General features: G+C 32.3%; 1 protein-coding gene across 1 annotated transcript in view; it reads left to right on the top strand.

Moving 5' to 3' along the window:
• Ola1 (Obg like ATPase 1) overlaps positions 1-23,250 on the top strand; it is a 166,709-nt gene that overhangs the window by 119,675 nt on the left and 23,784 nt on the right. The window contains exons 6-7 of the mRNA XM_047545810.1: positions 3,486-3,566; positions 3,907-4,004. Coding sequence (XP_047401766.1) covers positions 3,486-3,566; positions 3,907-4,004 — 179 coding nt within the window. The remainder of the gene's footprint in view (positions 1-3,485; positions 3,567-3,906; positions 4,005-23,250) is intronic.

Below are 23,250 nucleotides of genomic sequence, written 5' to 3'. Positions count from 1 at the left end.
GGCAGGACATCATGGCGGAAGAGTGTGGCAGAGGGAAGCAGCTCACATCATCATGAAGCAGAGAGAGACTCCATTCTCTAGATAAAAAATGTATCCCCCATAGCCACACCCCACCTGCCTCCAATTAATTCAGCGATTAGGTTAAGACTCTCAAAACCCAATCATTTCTCCTCCAAACCTTCTTGCATCATCTCACACGTGAACTTTGGGGGATACCTCATCCAAACCATAACAGTAGAGAAGGACTAATGAGCAATTGTACATATCGGAGAAGATGTATAAGTGCTGTAAAGGAGCATCCAAGAGAATATATTGCCATTTTGTAGACCATTGATATTTAATCTTTCAACAATGCTAACATCACATTTATTACCCTGTGCTGAGAACTGTGCTAAACACTTGATATGCTTTATCTGTTTTGATCTGTACAACAGCCCCAAGAAGTAGATACCATTTGCATTTTTTCAGTGGAGTAGGTCATAGACCTAGTAAGAGGTAAACCTATAGAATTTATTCTGACATTTAAGCATTACCTCTTGAATTATTGAATTATCTCTTGAATTAGTACACTCATAAAACTTTAGTCTACCCCAAAAGTTCATCTCCATAATATTTATTTAGAACTTATTTTCAAAATGAGGAATTTGTTAGTTACCAAAACAGTTCAATTTAGTTCTAATACATCTGTATTTCTACGTAATAATAGTAAAGAAATAGGAAATCCCAAAGTAACCTCTAAATGCATCAAAGATTAAAGTGTTATTTATATTTTTATTATATTCTAATTTATATTATTATACATTTTATTATATTCTAAAAACAGGTAATGTGTGTATTAGTTTTCAGTTAATGAAATTCAATTAACTGGAACCTTTTATTGTTCTAGCCATCATTATGAATATATTTGCTTATACATACAAACATGAGTAGTAAAAAAAATTTAGTCAATTAAGCATTACATCCAAACAAGTGCAAATACTTCATCTGTTTATGAGTTTTTCGGGTAGGGAATATAATATCTTTTAAAATTTTGCTAAAATTAAAATTAATTTTTACTTTTATGTAAGAAAAGAACACACTGAAACTTTACCATGTAACTGATCATTTATATACAATAATCTCATCTGGTTTCAGTCTTCTTCTGTTTTAGGTAAAACTGGCATCATTTAGTAAATCTAAGGTGTCTTTTCTTGGTTGTTAAATATTTTGAGGGAATAATTAAGAGAGCACTTGGTGCCAAATATTTTACTTCCAACTTTTCCAAAACTCGGTTATAATTTGTAAATTTTTCTAAAAATATTTGAATGTGACTTTAAGGAATATACTATTTGAGAACTTCTAAGTATAAATTGATCAAAATTGGGGCCTCCCAAATTTGTAATATAATATGTTGGTATGAAATAGAGGAGAAAAACAAAATTAAAAAAAAAAAAAACTTGTGCCAAAATGCTATTGTGGTAATATGTTTGAAGTAGTGATCTAGTTAATTTAAAATGAAAGAGATACACTCAAATTCCTTCACAAGTGATTCAGTGCTTATTAAAGCCATTAGTTTTGTAAAAATGTTTAAAGTTACAATTGTATTTTACACATTTTTTATGATTAAAATTTAATTCCCTTCCTTATTTTTGTATTGACTTTCTTTTGTCTATTTTAAGAATTTTCTTTCTTTAATTGAAAAAAACTAATGGAACTAAATATAAGATGGTACCACTGTTTTCTCCTTCTTTTGTATAATCTTGTTGCGTGTCTCTACATAAGCTGTTCTGGCCACTCATCATAGTAACCAGCTGGGCCATTTCACCTGCTGGAGCCATTAAAGAGGACTCTCTCCCCCTAGATTAATCCCCTCCGACATTAGTTTTTTGCACTGACAACTGGAGCAGGCATTCAGAATTTGCAGGTGGCCAGTGTGACGCACATAATTGCCTACAATTTTAGGCAATGAATAAAAATGGTCTACATTACTTGTCAAAGGTTGTATATGCAATGCCAAGTGAGATCTATGGGAAGCCTTTTAGGGTTTAAAGAACAGTTAATAGCAAGGCTGCACAGGGCTTTTTTAATCATAATGCATTTGTAATATAGCACTTTGATCTTCTCCTTGTAGGAAATGGTGTTACATTAGCCACTTTTAAACATTTATGAGTGAAATTCAGTTATAGAAGAGTAAAAGTGATTATTCTTAAGCAGAACATGTTAGATTTCATTAAAAGTTTTCAGCTTGCCCCTTCCTTGTTAAAATCTGTGGGAAGTCCTTTTCCTGGAGGGTTTCAAATCAGGATCTAAGGATATAGGTTTTTTTCCTTATTTTTCCTGTTGGTAACAGCAAGATTTGGAAGGAAGGTATACTAAATATTGAGATAATTTATATAAGTAGACATTTAGGAGAGAATAATTGATTATGGATGAGTAAAACACATGAATGAAAATCTGAGAAATCTGTTAATATTAATTGTGTTACAGTACATTTTGAGAAATGCATATTTAAAACATATCCATAAATTATCTTTAACAGAAAAACAAAACAAAACAAAACCAACAACAACAAAAAAGCCCCACAGGACTCTCAAATGTGCTTCTTCTGGGAGAGCCAAGTTTGACCTTTCAGACCTGAGAGCCTTTTATTAACACCTGCCTGTAAGGAGAACCTTGCCACACGCAGCTTTTAGATTCAGAACCACAAAACTGATGAGGAAAGGCTTGAAGGGTTCAGTTTGTGTCACTTGCTGTTTGCCGTTTCCATTTCACAGATGATTAATCTTTCTGTGAAGAAAGGCCAGAGAAACAAAGCACATTGGGCTCTTCCTGCAGTTACTCCTTCTGAATGCACACTAGCTTGCTAACTAAAAGGCCTTTAGATTTCCAGCAGAGAGAGATGTTCTGAAAGTGAATGCAGCTGGTTGGAGGTCACCAGTGCAGGGCTCTTGCCATTGTGTAATGGAGGCTTTGGCAGGTTGGGGTGGGGGAGCGGCAGAAAAAGTGGGCAAGGAGAAGGTGTGGGCAAAAATTAATTCAGAAGGAAAAGGATTTTGGTCAGTTGATTTAATATTTTGGAGGGGAGATCATCAATAGGCTCAATTTCATTTATTTTGCTTATTTTTCATCTTAAGGAAAAAATGTGATTTAGTCTCTCTCCAGTATACCCTCTGCCCCCATTTCCTAATGGCATGTTTGTCTTGCATGTGTCATCACTAGGTAATGTGGAAACATTTTTAACTCTTATATTCTATGATGTGATTGAGTTGTCTTAAATTTTTCAGACTATTACTGATTTGCTAACATCTTCATTTTGGTACATTAAAATTTTAATTCTGCAATGTTTCAGTGCTGTTTTTTTAATGAGATACTGAAAATCACTATGTGGCTTAATTACCCTTTCATTAAAATTATTTTTTCTCTTTGAAGATTTGAAAACTTTTAATATTTAATATCTAAATGCTTAGTATTTATTCTGTATTTGCTTTTTTCTCAATCATGTATAGGACATAATGTGCAAAGTCAAATCCTGGGTTATGGATCAAAAGAAACCTGTTCGCTTCTATCACGATTGGAATGACAAAGAGGTAAGTTATAAATACGCTGTTACTGCCTTTGATTTCTTAGGGAACAAATCAGAGTTGTCATTATTTTATACTTATTATATGTATATAATAAGTTAAACTTTTATATCTGACAGTCATTGCTTATTCCCAGCTTCGTTAATTTTTCCCTTTCTTTATTCCTCACTCTTTCCTCATTTCCTCACTCTTGATATTTCATAACAACAACTAATCTTTTGGAAATAGGAATTATAAAAATGAAAATGCCTACTTGTTTTAAAGAAAGTGTACTTTCAAATTATCAGTGATTTTCTCATATTTACCCAACTTTTTTAAAGAGTTCTTTCTCTGTCTCCAACTTTAGATTGAAGTGTTGAATAAACACTTATTTTTGACTTCAAAACCAATGGTCTACTTGGTTAATCTCTCTGAAAAAGACTACATTAGAAAGAAAAACAAATGGTAAGTTTTTCCTCTCCAGATATACCCAGATACTTATCCATACACATACAAATACATATACATATATCACTGTATTTGATTTTAATATGTTTTTCCTTACATAAAAGTTCAAAGTGGACATGAAAGCTTTGCCTGGTGTTAAATTCAGAATTGAGTTTCCTAACTGACTTATACTGAGTGAACTTAAAAAAAAAAAAAAAAAAAAACTGAATTAGAATTAGGTAATTTTGGATCATACATATTTACTTAGCAAATTTAAGTTCATTGGGCATTATCGTTTTTTCCCATTGTAAAATGAAAATAAATGCTTTCGGAACAATGAGACTTGAAGCTAGGAATTCCTACCTGTGTTGATATTTTAAGTGACTATAAAATATCCTCTTGGTTTTGTAGCTGGACATACATTTTAAAGTACAGATTGAATGCTTTAAAATAAATTGGGGGGGGCAGTTATCTGATTCAAATACTTTAAAAATGTTCCGAGATAAAAACTGTTCATATATTGTCATTTTTGACACGTAATCAAAATGTACAAAATTTGTCTTTCTTAGAAACACACACAAAAAAATCGTATGTACACATTTGACATAGGATTCATTTTGACTTGTCTCACTGGACCCTCATATTTTATACTACTGAGTCATAAAAATAAATCAAACTATCCAAAGCAAAATATCTGAATTCTCTTAAAATATATTGTCGGTTTCTCCCTGTACTTCATTAAGTACTTAGATGCACATGGTTTCAATTTTCCATTAAAAATTCTCATTTCCATATGATATCAAAGAGTGAGAAGGCTTTAAACTGAAAAATAAACATTCATAGACTAGAAGCCAAAACAATAATTAATGTCAGATGGTTAACTCCAATAAATCATTAGAATAAATTCTGTGAAATTACCGCAACTAAAAATGCCCTGTTGATATTACTATAAGACATTTTGTTTTCCTGATAGGAAGCTGAATTTAACCTTTTTATTGGTACTGTTCTAGTAAATATAAATTTAACATAAAAATGTTGTTCAGACTGGTCAGTGTCCTCCAGCAAGTAGTTAACTTTAAAATAATCAGTTCTTTCTTGTTTCAGTTCTTATAAATTTGATGATTAATGTGTTAAAAATTGTTACCTTTAGGAAGGAATTTTTAAATTTATTATTTGACCTCAGTTAATAAATCTTCTTATGGTAGTATGAATGGTAAGGTTTCCTGAGGCTGAGTGAAACAATACAGACATCAAAGTTTACATGAAAAGGGATGAGTCAGTTTCCTTGCCCAAAGGGGCTTCTCACACCTGTATTTGGATGATTACAGGTAGAACTCCATGGCTCTAATTGTATAGTAAATACCATTTCCCAGACCCTAATAGTAGACAGACTGCTTAGGAGACGCCAGTCTGTGATTTAGCTGTCGCCAGACACCCCATGTTTTTTGTGAGGCCAGTTGTGATGATGATATGGTTATAGCCAATCGAAAGTAAGCTCTTGTCTAAATAACAAATTTTAATTTGTATCAATGTAGTATGAATGATCATATTTTATAAAACAAAATTTTAGTAGGTTTTATGTGTAACTAATGATCTGGTTTGAGGCTGGGGTATGTGTATGGGGGGGTGGATCCAGATCTTGTGGAAGTTAGTGTAATTGTAACTGAAAGATCAAAGACTGGGTAACTGAGTGATGTTCCAGAAGAGAATTTACCACATAGCCATTTTCTGTACAGTTTCTGCCGCCTGCTGTTCCTATTTTCCCTCAAGCTAGCCATTGACTACCCCCTGTGCATCCCTGCTCGTAAAAAATGATTGAGGAAGTATTTGTCATGTATTTATGAGTGGGAAACATTGTGTGATAGGGAATGGCATCTACTGGAGCCAGAAAGATTGCCATTTTCCTTTCATTCAGCCATTCTGCTACAGCTTTAAATCCTCTGTTTATGCAACATAGCCTTTGTATTAAATTACAGAATAAATTTTTATTATTAAGGATATGAACACTAGGTTTTCATCATTTATAACACTGCAAGCAGATGTAAATAGTTAAAACTCATTTTAACTACTAAATCCACTTAATTGTGTTAGCATCTTGTTTTTTGCTAATGTTTATATATAAGCTCCATTTGTATTAGTTGCTCCTTTAGCAAAAGAAAAAGTTTCTTTTTTTTAAGGTTAACTTGTAATGTTACTGTAACAAATTAAGACTGATACAGGAAGCAGCAGTATGTTCATGAGTTGTTTAGATCTAGAAAACTTACTTTAAACAGAAAAGAGGAGGAGAGGTTTGTGACTTTTCCTACAAGAAGAAAAAAAACTAAAACTATCTTCATGTTAGCAGGTCACCATTTCAGAAGTAATGAATATTTAAAGTATTAGTTAAATTTTATTTTAAATGGAAACATGTTATTTTTCAATTCTAGAGAAAAGGAAACTGTCTGAAAGCTATTGTTATTGAGTAGATAATGTTGACCTTTTGCAAGACAAAAACTGGAATGGGTCCAGGCATCTACTCACTAGTTTTAACAGTGTTGAATTCATTATTTTGAAGATTTATGATTAAGACCTAGCCCCTGAAGTGATGCTAATGTGTCAGCCAGGTTGGTTGCAGTCATTTTACAATGAAGATGAGAGAATCTACAGAAACTTTTTTTTTAATAGCTGTTTCTCAAATAAATTAAATAAAACTATATTGGAGTTTTTGTTGTTTGGGTGAGTGCTAATGAATGCTGAACATTTGAGGTTTTCATTTTCTAAACATTATCAGTTGTTACTTATAACCAAGATTATACTATATGCAGTATTTTCATTTGAGATTGCCTACTAAGTCATGGTGTCAAGCAGGTACAGGACATTTGAACTGTCACACCATTGCTTAATTAAGGGTTTAAATTTCAGTCTTTGCACCTTTGCTGCTCTGTTAGTAGTGTATGCTATCCAATTATGAAATCAGAACAAACTAACTTTAGATATGTTTTATACCTAATAGCTACCAATTATGTTTCATTTTTGTATTCTCTTGTCCCCATCTTTCTTTAAATTGTTGGTAAAGGACTTAGGCTTTATTATTTATGTATACTGCATACTCATGTTCACCTGGAAAATATAAATAAAATTTAAGACATTCAGACTTACTCAGATTGTGTGTGTATCTGTGCACATGCATGTGTGTGCATTATAAACACATTTGTATATACCCTGGTGGACTTGGAGTCACTTAATATTTTCTTTTGGTTAATATTATATGAGTTATTCTAAGTGATGAAATTGATTCAGGTAGACAGATACTTGGAGTCTTTTAAGCTGTTGTATGATCAAGGGTGAGTGTCAAGTTCACAAAGTGAATTTTAAATACAAAAACGTTTTATTATTAATTCTTATACGATAATTCAGTTCCCTCCAATACACACACACCTGTATGTCTGGGTAGTTTTTCATATAATTTGTACACAACTAAAAATAGTGTGGGGATGCTATAAATTATATACCTAGTTAGGGGGAAGATCATGGAATAGACTAATGTTTTCCTATTTTCTTGAAGTCTTTTTTACAAATGTGCTTTTGCACTTAATATATTTTACATGTAATAATATTTGTGAATTTGTTTGGTTTATACGAAATGGTTTTGGTTACTCAGCAATTTCATGTACTTGTCAAGAGGTACTAATTGCTAGTGTACTTTTGACTTCATACTGTGACAAAGATAATCATAGAAGAAAGTTTATCTTTTTATATGAACATTATGCTATTGACCCACAATGTATTTGTATTAGGGATTTTCTCTGGCTTGTTTGGACTTGCCCACTACTATTCATAGCCATTAATTTCTATTTGCAAGAATTTAAGAGAATGATACATTTGGGAGTATGCTTGTAATCTTCATTAGCATTATTTGCTGACTTAGTGATTTGTGAGTGGTATGATCTATCAAATATGTCAGGACTTTCATCTTTTATAAAGTGTGCTCCACATTAACAGAAAAAGTTTTATTTTTTTCTAGCCCTAAGAGATTAAAATATTTAAGCTTTTTTTGAAAATGTTATATCCTAGCATTTGACATGTAAAACTGAAACAAGTATTCCCCATATATGCATATATTCCTAATATCTAGGAAGTGAAAGACAGTTTGGTTTATAACTACACAATGTTTTTCAAATTACAAATGATTTCTGTATACAGAGAATTCCCCTGACTCCCTAACCCTAGTCAATTTGGTGAATAATTGAAGGACATACTTCTTTCTGCTCCAGAGATTAAGGACCTCTGGTTCAGATCTCATTTCCAAAACAATGAGTTAGGATGAGCTACACTCAAGAGTGAGCATTTTGACCAGCAGTGGGTAGAAGTGAGAATTTTGAAGCTCAGAAATCGTAGGACTGTAGGGAATAGGGCCTTTTGAGGGATTTAGAATGGATCCTTAAGACAGAGAGCAGAATCCGAAAAATGGATTTGCCTGGGATATTATAGAAGAGGAAGAGGGCACTAATTTGGGCGACTTCAGTGTTTTGTTTAAATATCCTGCTTGTGCAGGACAAGAGAGTTGCATTGTTTTTTTCTACTCTTTTCTCCTGTACTTCATTCATGTTCCCCTGTCACAAAACCTACCTTTGGAGTTAATGTTGTATGTAGTTCACCTGGTGGATGATTAAGTAGACTTTTGAAGACTAGACTGAAATGCTGGATACCCTTAACAACATTGTTTCTGCAAGAAAAAAAGAACTCTTGAGAAACTTTGATAATATGTTCTATTTGTAAATTTGGGAATAGATATTTTTAGGAACTTTTGGTTTACTTTGAACATTATATTAAAATTTGAAATACTAGGGCAGTGATCTTTATTTGCTGCTCACTAGTTCTTTGACTTTAAATAAATGGCTTAACCTCTCACATAGAAAGTAGTTCATCCATATTGTGCACATAAAATGTGTTCTAAATAAATAATATTTCCCAAATTTAATTATCATAGCTAAAAAAGAACTCAGTAACAGAGAAAGAATGTATTTGGCCTTTGGAATGCATTTTCTGAGTGTACTCCCTTGGTTTTTCTTTCTGTTATTTGGATTATGGAACAAAATGTATCATATATACACACACAACACAGAATAAAATTGCTGCCATCTCCTATAAGATCCTATGGTCCTACCATCTACTCCAATGTAATTTCACCATATGCAGCTTAGATTATTTTACACCCCATGGCTTCCATTAGTGTAAATTATTTGTTAATTATCACAGGAGCATCATTTTTTAAGTTAGTTCTTTAAAAAGCCTTTTTAAATAGTTTCATTGTGATCCATATCTTACATTTTTCTCTGTTGTTTGAATATATGTACGTGTGTGTTGGTGATGAAAGTAAAAGAATTAAAGATCATCCCAAATGTTCCCTTCCAGTGCTGGAAATTTGTGGGTGGGGGGTTATTTTGTTTTTTACTTGTAATGTTGGAAATAAAAACCAGGCCTTGTGCATGCTAGGCAAGTGTGCTGCCATTGAGCTACACCCTCAAATTCTAGAATTTTATGATTTTAATGAATTGGAATATACCAAATTCAGAAACAAAAGATGCCTAGGCAGATATTTAACGTCTTTTCAACTCTCACATATAGGTGTTTATGATGGTATGTTTTTTCCTAACTGTAAAACTGTACTGAGCATTCCTGAGGTTGGAATACCCAATTTAAGAGCAACTTTACTGGACTGGGTTGGAGGTAAGACCTGGTCTTTCCCTACTCATTCCTTCTCCCAAATTGCAATTCCTTGAAAATAAGTTTTTTTGAGGCTAAGTCTTACCGTGTTCTTTCCCATCTTTCTTCATAGTGAGCAGCTGTTGGCTAGAATAAGACCAAATTGAAAATTATTTATAGAGGCCAGGTGCCTGTAATTCCAGTGGTATGGGAGGCTGAGGCAGGAGGATCGTGAGTTCAGAGCCAGCCTTAGCAAATTAGCAAGATGCTAAGCAACTCAGCAAGACCCTGTCTCCAAATAAAATATAAAAAGGGGCTGGGGATGTGGCTCTGGTTAAGCACCCCTGGGTTCAAACCCCAGTACCAAAAAAAACAAAGAAACAAACAAACAAAAAAAAACTTATTTGTGCAATTGGAATATCTCTATTTGAGGCTAGTAATGGTACTCAAACTATTGCATGACCTAGAAAGCATTTTCCCATCAAAAATATAAGATTGTGAGACCCAGCCTCAAAAGCTTATTTGATTCACATCATAGTAGGAATAATAGAGTTTCAGTAAGACATACTTTGGTATCTGTGACCATTTTTATCACCATTTTTTTAAAAATTGCTTTAAAACATGTTCTGGAATTATTGACTTATGAACTTTAAGTATATCCCTGTTTGTAAGATTAGGATTGCCTGTAGGTATTCAGTCTTTTTTAATGCTTTTCTTTCTCCCGTTTTAAGTAAATAATCATTGAGCTTTTCTGTGTCATGCACTTTTCTAAGTAGTGAACAGAAACAGCCCTTGCTCCCATAAAGCTATAGTTTTATGTGGTAATAAGCATCCAGTAAGCAATTATTAAGTGTAATGTCCAGAAATTATTAGCACGAATAAAAAGCAAAGCAGAGTTAAGGGGAGGCTCTTTTAGTTTAGTTGTGGAAGGCCTTAGGAAGTAAGTGCATTCATACACCTTGAGAGAATCTGATGAAAGCTTAGTCCAGGGGGAGGAGATGGCAAGTGCAAAAGCTCTGAGGTAAGCCAGATGGAGTAAATAAGAAAAATAAAGAGAATAGAGGAGTCAGTATGTATAGGGGTTAATAGGACATGGATTTTACTATGAATGTTATAGATACCAAAAAAAGAATAAAATGTGAAGATACCCACTTGAAAATAACTTAATATATTTTTATTTAAATACACATTACATTTAATTAGATTTTGAACATATTCTGTATGTGTTCTAAATTTAATTTTTAATTTTTCCCCATTTAATATAATTGATATAGCTTCTCCTGTACCAAACCAAAAGGCATACATAGCAAACCATCATTTTTTATTGAGTTTCTGCTATGTGACAGACACTGTGAGATTAGACATTGCTGAGATGTTAATGTAAGAATTGATGAAATTTATTTACACAAATATAAAAACTTATGTAATTATAAGTTTCATGATATTATATTTATGAAACAGATATATCATGCCCATTTGACAGGACAATTAGAGAAGTTGCAAAACATGCCCAAGTTCTTGTAGTAGGTAAGTAGTAAAATTAGATCCATTTGACTTATAATTGTGCCTGTTCCACACATGATGACTTGTGGCCAAATGGTAGTATGAGGTATATTACATGGGAACCTCCAGAAATCTGATAACTGTGTACTTTTCTTAGTATAATAAGTTTTTTACTGCTGCTGTTTTTGCTTTGTTTGGTAATTGTATTAAATATATAATACCTTATTGTTCAGAGACAGTAGCAATATATTTTAGCACACACTTTAGCAGCCATTTTTAAGTGTATACTATGTATAAAGATTTTGGTCAAGAAAATACAGTGGCCATTATTGAAACTAACAATTCCATCAAACTGCCAAGTCTGAAATACAGGAATGCCCCAGAATAGATCTTTAACATCACTATAACCACAGATTAACTTTTATGTAGTAATACAATAAAAGATTTGATTTGTTTTTTAAATAGCAAACCATAGAGTTTATTAAAGATAACACTGCTAGGACAAGGGAATTGATGTATAAATGAATAGAGAAGTAAGAATACAATGAAATAGAACAATGGCAGATAATTGACTTATGAACTTTAAGTATACCCCCGTTTGTAAGATTGGGATTGCCTGTAGGTATTCAGTCTTTTTAATGCTTTTCTTTCTCCCTTTTTAAGTAAATAATCATTGAGCTTTTCTGTGTCATGTACTTTTCTAAGTAGTGAACAGAAAAAGACCTTGCTCCCATTGAGCTATAGTTTTATGTGGTAGTCTGTCAGTCAGCACTTACCAAACCCTTAACTATGTGCCAATTGTATTTAAGATTCCCAAAAACCCTATAAAATAGGTATTATTACCCGCATTTTGAGAAGAGGAAAGCAAGTACAGAGAGATGAAGGTGGTTGGCCAAAATTATTAGCTTGACAGTGGTGCCAGGATTCATACCTAAGCAGTTCTGCAGAGCTCATGTTCTTTACTGCTGTGCCATTATATCTCAGCATTGGGGTACTGGTGATGCTGGAAAAGAAGACAAGCCTTGAGAAATATATTATATAATATTCACATTTCTTATCACTCTAAATTTCATTTTGATAAAGCTTTATTGTTTTTAGACAGTTCATGCTCTATAAAATTTGAGACCAAAAATTCATTATGATATAGTGAATGCCAACTAAAAGAAATATACAAATTTTATCTTTGTGTTCTGGACTTATCTCTGAAAACTATTTTCCAATTTAATATGTCTTGGCAGGGACAATAATTTAAATAGTATTTATATTTCTATGTTAAAAATATATATTGATCCTTTTGTCAAGAATATTGCTTTCTTTAATCGTGTGTGTGTGTGTGTGTGTGTGTGTGTGTGTGTGTGTGTTTGTTTTCTGGTCCTAGGGATCAAACCCAGGGCTTTTTGTACATTCTAGGCAAGCTATACTTCCAGCCCCATTTGAGTTTGTTTTAACCACATACTAATTTGTTCTTTTTCCTTACACTTTCAGTACTTGAGATTATATTTTTGAGAACTGCTTTAGGAGTAGAGATGTATGTATACATATCTCTTTTATTAGCTAAAGTACAAATGAATGATTTGTACAATATTCTGGTTAATTACTGTATTAGTGACTACCATTTGTTGATATACTGGACTTTGGGCCATTTAAATATGTTCAATCATTTGGTTTAATTAATCCTCATAACAACCTTGGAAGGCAGATTTCTACTCATTTAGTGAAGAGAACCTAAGGCTTAGAGAAATAAACTAAGAAACCCTGTTAAATGTTTTAAAGACCTCTCTTAGCTCAAACTCATAAGAGAAAGTATAACATTTTTTTTTCATTTTTAGCATGCTTTTCATGCAGCAAAAGGGTACACAAAGAATTTTCTATGTTGTTAATATCCTAGTGAAAATTATACAGAAACCCATGCCTGCTAGAGGGTATAATTGCAATATACGTAATTACAATGTTTTGTATAAACCTGACTCAAGATATTTTGGTTGATTTTTCTTAAAACCTTTGGTTTCTTTGTCTACCTTATAGAATAACAATTTTCTTTAAAAAAAAGAGAGAGAATTAAAATATTTACATATTGTGAGAATTTAAATATTTACATAAATTAAATGAAATTATTCTGTGACAGAAATAGGTCCTTTTGGCTTGAAACCTAATTTTATTTAATATTAAGAGCATATATATATTACATGGATGGATGTAGATTGATGGTCAGTTCATTAGTGTCTGTCATTGTAATTACATAAAAATTCTCTTGAGTTCTTGTTTATATTAAAATATGGCAGCTATATCATACTGTTTTGTAGATACTTCAGATTTTTAAATAAGAACAGCAATTCTTACAAAAATCTTGCTTTGCTTTTTTCATTAATCAAGACTTGTCCCTTTACCTTTCCAACCCTATTCAAATGGCTTTTCAACTCTAGTCCTACATGCTTACTTTTCAAGTCAGCAGGTATGTTGCAATACTATTAACCAAGAAAATTGCTTAATAGGTTAAGTAATTAATAATTACAAGTTAAGATATATATTTATATAACTTATAAATTGGTATATAAGACAATTTTTAGATGTAGACTTGAAAGAAAAATCTGTGAAAATGGTTTTATTTTAAAGTATTTTTTCCTCTGATGTCTTATTTTAAGAAATTGTGTAGAATAGTTTATATGGCAAACTGTTTCTTGCTGTATAGAACTTATTGTACTTCAGGCCAAATCTGAAACAGGAGAGAACAAGAGAGAGAATATGGAGAATATCAAACATTTGTTTCTTTACTGTATTCAGAGGTTAACATCTTAGTTGTTGAATCAAAAGCTTTTAAATGTTACTAGAATACAGCACTAAACCCATATCCAGTTAAAGTTTTTCAACTGAGTACAATTAAATAATTATGTCTGCAGTTACACAGTGCATGATTATGGTGTGTGGCAAAATATTATTTTATTTTAAATCCATTATTAAATAAAATATGTATGGGTGGCCAAGTATGTTTTAATGTGACTTTCTATTTCTTGGACATTTATAACTTCAAGACCACCAGATTAGATTAGATTAGATTGAGAAGTTCTGTTGGCTACATCCTCTTAGAAAACTGAAACAAAAGAAAAAACCTTAAGCATTCTTATGCAGGAAAAGGTGTGTGAGTGTGGCTTAGCTAATAACACCAGCTTTCTTAAATGTATCACGTATGAAATTTTTTTGCTGTGAAATGTTTAATAGTTATTATGCATTTGCTGTTTTATTGCTTATTTCAGTGCCCTGTTGACATCAAGGGTTACTGATTGTTGTGTTAGTAGTTCCTGACAAATAGAAATTATTTGATATTCTAAGCCATTTCTGACAGAAGATATAAAGTTTTGACAAACATGTATGGCACAGCAAGTGTCCAATTCTAAAGAGCAAAATAAATGCAAACCACCATTATGGTGAACACAAACAGCCTGAAAGCAAGTTATCAGTAAGCAAATAATTGTTGAACTGTTATGAATGGAATAGGATGTTGAAATAGGGCATGATTGGCTGATGTTACATATGTCCTTGATTACTTTCCTTGTGCTTTTATCCTAATAAGTGACATTCTTTGTATTCCCTTGGATGGCTAGACAGTCTGACACTGAAGAAGAATAAATATTGCATGTGGTACACATTAAGCTGTCATCCAAGACAGCATTTATAAAAAGTAACTGGAGAAATTCATAAGAAATTCTGCAGTGCTACAGTTTCCTGGCTCCAGTCATAATTGTCAAAGTTCTTGACACATTCAGGTCTTCAGAAATGATTTAGGTTTACAGTGGCTTGGTGTATGAATAATTATTATGGATTTCTGTTCTCATATTACCTTAGGGTGTTAATATTGGTTATGAAAATGTTGTATTTTATGATAATTTTTATTTTAGGAAATGTGTCTACACTGATAATAGTGACATATCTTCCATCTTACAGACTTTCATAAAAGAATTATAGATAATTCATGTATTTAAAAGGAGTTTTTAAAGCTTTAATCTGTTGAAAAATAATGCTTGCTTTTGTTTAATGCTAGCAAACAACTTTGAAAATCAGAATTTTTATTTTTTCTTCTCCAAAAGCATTGGAAAGCCTTCAACAGCCCAAATGAATACCAACCTTTTAAAAACTATTTCCAAAAAACCAAATCACTGCTTCACGTTTCATTTTAAAATATTATATGCTTTAATTCACATATTTTTGTTATTTTAATATAATTCCTTGAGGCAAGGCAGTGTTTTATTTGTGTCAGTCACTGTTTTCTCTGAAAAATGCCTTTCCTAGGACGATAGGTAGATATTTGAAAGAACATAATATTGCTAGAATAAGCATACCTAAATAAGGAGGTAAATTGTGAATGTAAATTTAGAGAGTATTTTTAAAATCCTTCTTTCACTAACTTCTCCTTTTCATCCTATCTTTATGGTGTATAATATCTGAGGAATGACAAATTTTTTTTAAAATGTATTTCTATGATCTGACACAACTATTCTAAACCATTTAAAATTAATTAGCATCTCCATCCTATAATCAAGAATATAACATATTCTATCAACTGATTGCTGAAAAGTGCCATTAAATATCAGAATGATTTAGTAACCAACACAAATATGAAAATAACATGACAGTATTGAGTTCTAAATTCTGAGCCTCTGTTTTGGGGAGATGAGAAATCAGAGGGCTTGCTGTGACAACTGTGTTTCGTATGTTATATTTTAAATTTATAATGTAAATTTGGGGAAATCTTTTTAGTATATATTATCTTTACTTTGAAATCTAAACCACCCATTTGGATTGAAGAAAGTTTTCTCCAAGTATAACACTACTCAAATGTTACCTACAGCTTTTAACTCTCTAGGCCACTACAGAGCACAAAATATTTGCCCAACTGGTAAATTGAACTGTAAGTCCCACTGTGGGAAATTGCTTTGCTGTGCACCAAACAGCAGTTATCTTAGTAATTGTACCTGAATTCTTTGTGGCTAATAGAGCGTGGACGTCTATTTTACAAGCAGAAAATTATTTGTCTTAAGTACTTTTAATTATAAAGTCCCCAAATAAAATGTGAATCAGCAGACCATATTGATACATTTAACTCCATCATTTTTAATTGTTAGTACATAAAAGTGAATTTCCTTTTAGTGTAAAACTGTACATATCTGACATTTCACATTCTAAACTGGAGCTCCCAACAAGGAGCTTATCAGAGCAAATTGTCTAGTCCATCCCCTTCCTCACTCAAAACCTAATGACCCTTTATCATCATGGTTTAGATTGCTGGACACAGATGTGAGAAAATACAAGTAATCTACAGGTAACTACAGTAGCTGCACTGATGTTCTCAGAGAACTGACTGCTGGGAAGATAAAGAGCTTCCCACAGAGTCTGTGACTTTCCGGCAGCAAAGCACATCATGAGCTCATACATGAAGTTTTATTTGCTGAAGATTCACAATAAGATGCATTAGAACATCCAGCAGGGACTCTTTTTAGATGAGCATAGAAATTCTGGAGGGTTATTAGCTGATGCACCAGTGCATAGCATCACACTAAAATAAAAAAGTTCAATAGTATTAATTTTTTCTATGGACAAGAAGGATTATGGCCACAATACGGCATTAATATTGACTTCTTTTCTTGATATTTATATAATCTACTACAGACTCTAATCACTTTCTTTTCACAAAAGGCTGAGCTTCTTCCTGAAAAGTAGTTTCCTTATGCTTTTTAATATGAAAGCAGAACAGCAATTTCTCAAACTTTAGTACTAAATTGCATTTCAAAGGACTTGTTTATGGCCAGGTGCTCTGCTTTTGTTAGCTGCTTAGATTGTGATCAGTGAGGTAAACTCATTTATCTATTTGCATGCAATTGAGTAATTTAACATGAATAGGACGATCGGTTTTTGGATAAAGGTACTGCACCTGTAGCTTAAGTTTTATAATTGTTTGGTTTGTCTCTTATTTAATGATCATAGTTTCATATTGCCTTAGGAAACTACAATACAAAATGTATTATTTAATCTTTTTTATTTATGAGATGTTTTGTTTTTAGTTAATGAATTTGGTTTAAGTTTACTAGATTGGGGTGAATCAATATGAATTAGTGTGCTTGAACTTCAGGTGTGTTTCTTTTCAAGAATATTTTACTCATCGTATTTTTCCAAAAGCTAATTAATTTTGTTTCTGTGAAAACTATAACTACTGGATTAGGAATAGTCATATTACCTTCATATGTCAAAATGAATTACAATCCTGAAGTCATTTTAAGAAATTTCCAATGTAGTAGCTAAAAGATAAAGATAATTTTCAAGAACCACTATTGATTAAGCAGTTGATAGCCAACAAAAAGAGGTAGGGAGATATTTGATTCATTCCTTTACAGTTGGGTGTGTTATATATCTAGTTTAATTGTTCTTTATGGAAAATGCTGAAATGCTCAGAAAATTAGAAAAGGTACTTGGTTAAATCTTTTTGGCTAGTATCCTACTCATTTTTGTTCTAAGAATATTATAGTGGTATCCTTTTAAAAATAATATTTTGCAAATGGAGTGCCAAGATTACACTGAATACACTTACAAGCTTAAAAAGTTAATTTAATATTAAGGTTCTAGAATAGAATGACCAGTAAAGAAAGTAAATTTCTTATCAGAAAACAGGACAAATTATTTCTAAGTGCTACTGATGATTAGAATCCCTGTTATTCTTCTGATGGCAATTAATGTCACTTTTTTTGGAGATTTTTTATCAGTAAAGATTTTGTTTATCCTGATATATTTGGAATATTTGTGGTGCACAGCATAGATTAATCTAAAGAATAGGACACTGAAGAACTGTTTGAGGTAGTTCTATGCATTAATTCTGTTTTTGGTTTGCTATAAGATCTAAAGAAAAAACTATATTTGTTTCCATTTAGCAGCAAATAGGAAACACAGAACTCAAAATTCTACAAAGTACATTTTCTTACCCTCTTCGTGTTTAAAAGGAAAGAAACCAGAGGAGCATGTGCAATGTAAGATTGTTTTGCATTTTTGTTTCTACATCACCAGATTAAGTATAATGAAACCCATCTGCAAATTGTACTCATTGGTTTTTGTCAAGGACTGTAGAATGGTTTTTTCTCTTCTTTTTCTTTTACAGTTTTTTTTTTTTTTTAATTTCAACAAGATATACATAAAATTAAAAACCTTGTCTGTTATAAAGTTTTGTTTGAGCTTTTTAAACTGAGTGATTAGCAGAAATAATGACCCTGTCAGCCTTAATCACATTAAAATGTGGTTAACATCATTTAATTTTTTCCACTTAATATGCAAAAATTTCCAGTAGATTTGCAGTGAAGGCCATTGAAATTCCATTAGAACAAGAATAAAAATTTCAGGCATCATTTATTCAGAGAAAGAATAAAGGTCTCGATTGAGAACTGCTGAATCTTTCTATTAGAGACACCATGAATCATTACATTGAATTGTACCTTACATTTCGATAGACCTGTGTCTGGCTTTTCAAATGGTTGGAAATAATATGTTTTCTCATTTTTTCATAAGGAGAAATAAACTAGAATTGCTTAATTGTAAACATCTGAAAGATTACCGAACAGTTTATTTTGTGACACTTCATCTGCTTAAATTTTAAGTAGAAAGTTGTTTATATCTAGAAACAAGGTAACAAATTTTTTTAAGACATGAAACAAAATGCATAGCCAACCCACAAAATGAACAGGTTGTATATAAAATAGTTATGCCAAGAAAAAAATTAAGAGACAAATAACACTAGCTCTTTTCCAAAATTCATAAATTACTTATCATATATCAAGTGTCAGCTGGTATGGTAAGCTGCATTAGCTATGTATGAATTACAATCAAAGACCTTCTACTGTTTCTAAAATTTTTTACCCTTTTATGATCACTTTTTATATTTATTGTTTTAATATGTTCATGGAATTTTTAAAAAGTACAAAAAACTTAATTTTATTTTAAGCAATTCCTACCATGTATACTTTCTTTGGCATGTTTCCATTTGCTAGTATCCTGTAAGACTTACATTGTGTAGAATGTTTTTCGCTATTAAAAAAAAAAAAACAAAAAAACAGTTACTGTATATACCTGATAAGCGGAATGACTTTCTAAAACCATTCCTATCCCTAGGGTAATTAAGTAATTATACCATTGGAAAATTCATCAGGGAAAGTAGTCCACGTATATGCGATTCACAACGAGTATTTCTCCGTCCTCACCTGTTTCTATTTAATTCTCTGCCTTACCCCACACCACTTCTCCCTCAGACTTCCTTTTTTTCTCTATCATAACATCATGTGTATTTCCTTCCCAGTACTTATCACAGGCTATACCATTTTGCTTATTTGCCTCTTGTTTTTCTGTCTTGAAGAATTTAGTTTCTATAAGAATAAGGACCATTCCTCTCTTGTTTATTTTATACCTCTAGTGCTTGACACTGGACTCAGTAAATATTGATGCTTGATATAATGACTCGGTGGATGAAATCATTGAATTGATCCCATTTGTTTCAACATTCACTTTTAGTCTTCATTAATAAAAATATATAGATCATTTGAAGTCAGTCTATTCTGGTTAGATACATCTGTTGTTTAGAGCACGGGTAGAAGAACTGTCTATGCCAGGAGTCAGCAAATTTTCTGTGAGTCAGTAAATACTTTCCGCTTTGAGGACTGCACAGTCTCTATTGTAGCTACTCTTTGCCATTGTAATTCAAAAGGAGCCATAGACAATACATAAACAAATAAGCATGCTATTATTCCAATAAAATTTCATTTGTGGGCACTGAAATTTGAAATTTATATAATTTTACTCTTAGAAAATATTTTTAAGAAGTCATTTTAAAATGTGAAAACCATTCTGTGAGCCATACAAAAACATGTGAAATGACTTGCTGACCCCAATTATACTTAGCCATAAACAGCCTATCTATAGTTGTACGTGGGCTTATATATCCCATTTATCTAGTGAAGTAGTTCCTGTCTCCTGCATCATCAGTTTATCTTTCCTTAGTAATTGTTCCCAGGTAGCATGTTTGTGTGACATTATTTCTTCAATCTCTTCAAAACAACTTATTGTGACCCCTTTCACACTACAGTTCATTTTTCTCCTTCCTTATTGGAAGTGTTATTTATACATACAGTTGGCTCTTCTTATCAGCAGGTTCTGCTTCCATGAATTCAACCAACCATAGATCAGAAGTACTTTTTAAAATTGTATCTATACTTATCATGTCAAACCTTTTTTCCTAACCTTTATTTCCTAAACAATACAGTATACAACTATTTATATAGCATTTACATTATATCAGGTATGGTAAGTAATTTAGAGTTGGTTTAAAGTATATAGGAGGATGCAGGTAGGTTATATGCAAATACTATACCATTTTATAAGAGATTTTATATCTCAGATATTGGTATCTAAGGAGGATCTGGGAACTCATATACACAAGGAAGAATAAATATCATTAGAAAAATATAGCTCAATCCACTACTTATATATGGAAAGACTGGAAACTTAGGAGTCAAGTAGTCTTTTTTTTTTTTTTTTTTTGGTACTATGGGTTGAACCACCCAACCCGTTTTATTTTTATTTTGAGACAAGGTCTTACTAAGTTGCATAGGGAGCTTCAAACTTGCTAAAGCGGCTTTGAACTTTCCATCCTCCTGCCTCACCTCACCTTCCCCAGCTGCTGGGGTTACAGGTATGCACCATCATGCCTGGCTCACATAGTCTTGAATCCTGTATCTACCACTGTAGGCAGGTGATATCAATCTCAAAGCATTATTATAAGAATTAAATGAAATTACATAGCAAAATGCCTGTCAATTTCTCTTTTCTCCTTCAAGGAAATGTCATCATATAAGTATCTTTTTGATCACTATTTTGCAGATTTTTCTTATTTAAAGGAAAGCTAATGTGGAAAGTAGGTTATGATTAATATTTTTCCACAAAACAATATAACCTTCATTTTGGGGTTGGGGCTGAGGAGAGGTCTACAATGGATGAAAGAGCACTCCGGTGTGCTTTGTCTCTCAGAACAAATTGAACTTAGAAACTTTGTGACATTGTGTTCTGCTTGGTTTTGGGGTGACAGGTAGATTAGTCTTTCATGTCTAATCGTTTTTCTACTGATTTTTTTTCTCTGCCTACCATGGCTCTTATCTGGGGACTTGTAATTGAGGGATTCTTGTCTTTTTTCACTTGTACCCTGTACTTGTGCTTCAGCTCTAACCCAGTGCTAGTTAAGCAGGCACCAGGATCTTCTGGAGGGTTCATTAAAACACATATTAGAGCTCAATGGTAGAGCACTTGCATAACATGCACAAGGCCCTGGTTTGATATATAGCACTGCTAAATAAATAAATAAAACATAGGTTGAGGGACCTTACTTCCAGAGTTTCTGAATAGTGATTCCAGGGTGGGACCAGAGAATTGTCCAACAAGTCCCAAGGTGACACGTTGCTGGCACATGAATACTACTTTGAAAAGCACTGCTGTCTGCTAATGATTGACAAATCTACAGCCTTAGTTTCTTCTCTTAGTTTCACTATTCTTGACTGTCAACAAGAAATCTCTATTTGGATATTTCATTATCATACTAAGCATGCTATGTATAGAACTAAATTCTCTTGTTAATATAACGATATCCACAATGGAATCTGCTTTACAACTTTCCTCTCTTTTTTTTCGTAAAATCAACACTCTGAATTATTTATGCTCAAGTTCTTCAAATCATTTTAATATATCTTCTTTTATATGACATATTTAGTTCATCACTAAGTTCCATCCTTTTTGTTTTGTTTTGTTTTTTCCAAATCTGGATGGTCTTTATTCCTCCCATCTTCTTCAGTTACACTGTATATCAACCAATACTAAAACCTTATTTCATTTTCGACTTAGGTAACAGCCTCATAATTTATCATCCTTGACACTTAACTTCTTTTCATCTACAATGCATTCTGGTTTAGACTTAAACATTCTTGCTCTGCCATTTTCTTATTCCATGGTCCTTCATTGAAACATAGGAGAATGTCTGCACAACTTTGATAAGCAAAGATCCCTTGGATGACTCACAAAAAGCACTTAATAATAACAGGAAAAACAGACCTCATTATAATGAATGTTCATTTAAAAATTTAAGAAAATTAATAGCTACACACTGGGAAAAATACATTTACAATACGTATATCCAACAAAGGACTTCTATTCAAAATATATCTTTAAAATTTCTACAGTGGTGCATACCTGTAAATCCTAGCTACTCAGGAGACAGGCAAGTTCGAGGCCAGCCTGGGCAACTTGATGAGCTTATGTCTCAAATTAAAAATCTAAAAGGGCTGGGGATGTCGCTTACTGGCAAAGTACTAGCTTAGCATGCACAAGGCCCTGGGTTCAATCCCTAGTACTAAAAAAATTTTTTTTCTACAAATGAACAATATAAAAACCAATGACCTAATTTTATAAATCAGCTAGATTTGAGCATATACTTCACAAACAAGATATATAAATAAACATCCAAATATACTCAGCATCCTAAATACATCATAGAAAGGTAAATTAGAACCACAATTAAATATAATTTCATACTCACTAGAATGGCTAGAATCAAAACAACTGACACTACCAAATGTGGACAAGGAAGTAAGACAATAAGAACTGTCATACATTGCTGGTTGAAATAGAAAATGGTACAACCACTTTCACAAACTGGCAATTTCTTATAAATTAGCATAAATCTACATTGTGATCCAGTAATTCCAACTTTCAGTATTTACTCAAAAGAAATGGAAACATATTCATATGTTATAAATGTTTTTATTACATAAAAGTATAAATAGCTGCCTTGTGATAGCCCCAAACTGTAAACATACACATGTTCATCAGTAGGAGAATGAGTAAATAAATTGAGGTATCTTAGAAATTGCGGATCTGTGGAAATCATACATCTTTCTAGTAAAACACAGAGCATCATGGCAAGGAAGTAGGATTGACTAGAAAGGAGCATGCTCTGTATGTTTTTGTGGGTGGCATTTATGTGCGTATATGAAATTTTCAAAAGTCA

This window comes from Sciurus carolinensis, chromosome 3, assembly GCF_902686445.1.
Source record: "Sciurus carolinensis chromosome 3, mSciCar1.2, whole genome shotgun sequence".
Lineage (NCBI taxonomy): Eukaryota > Metazoa > Chordata > Mammalia > Rodentia > Sciuridae > Sciurus > Sciurus carolinensis.
The sequence above is the reverse complement of the archived record's forward strand: the minus strand, read 5'-3'. Positions and strand labels throughout refer to the sequence as shown.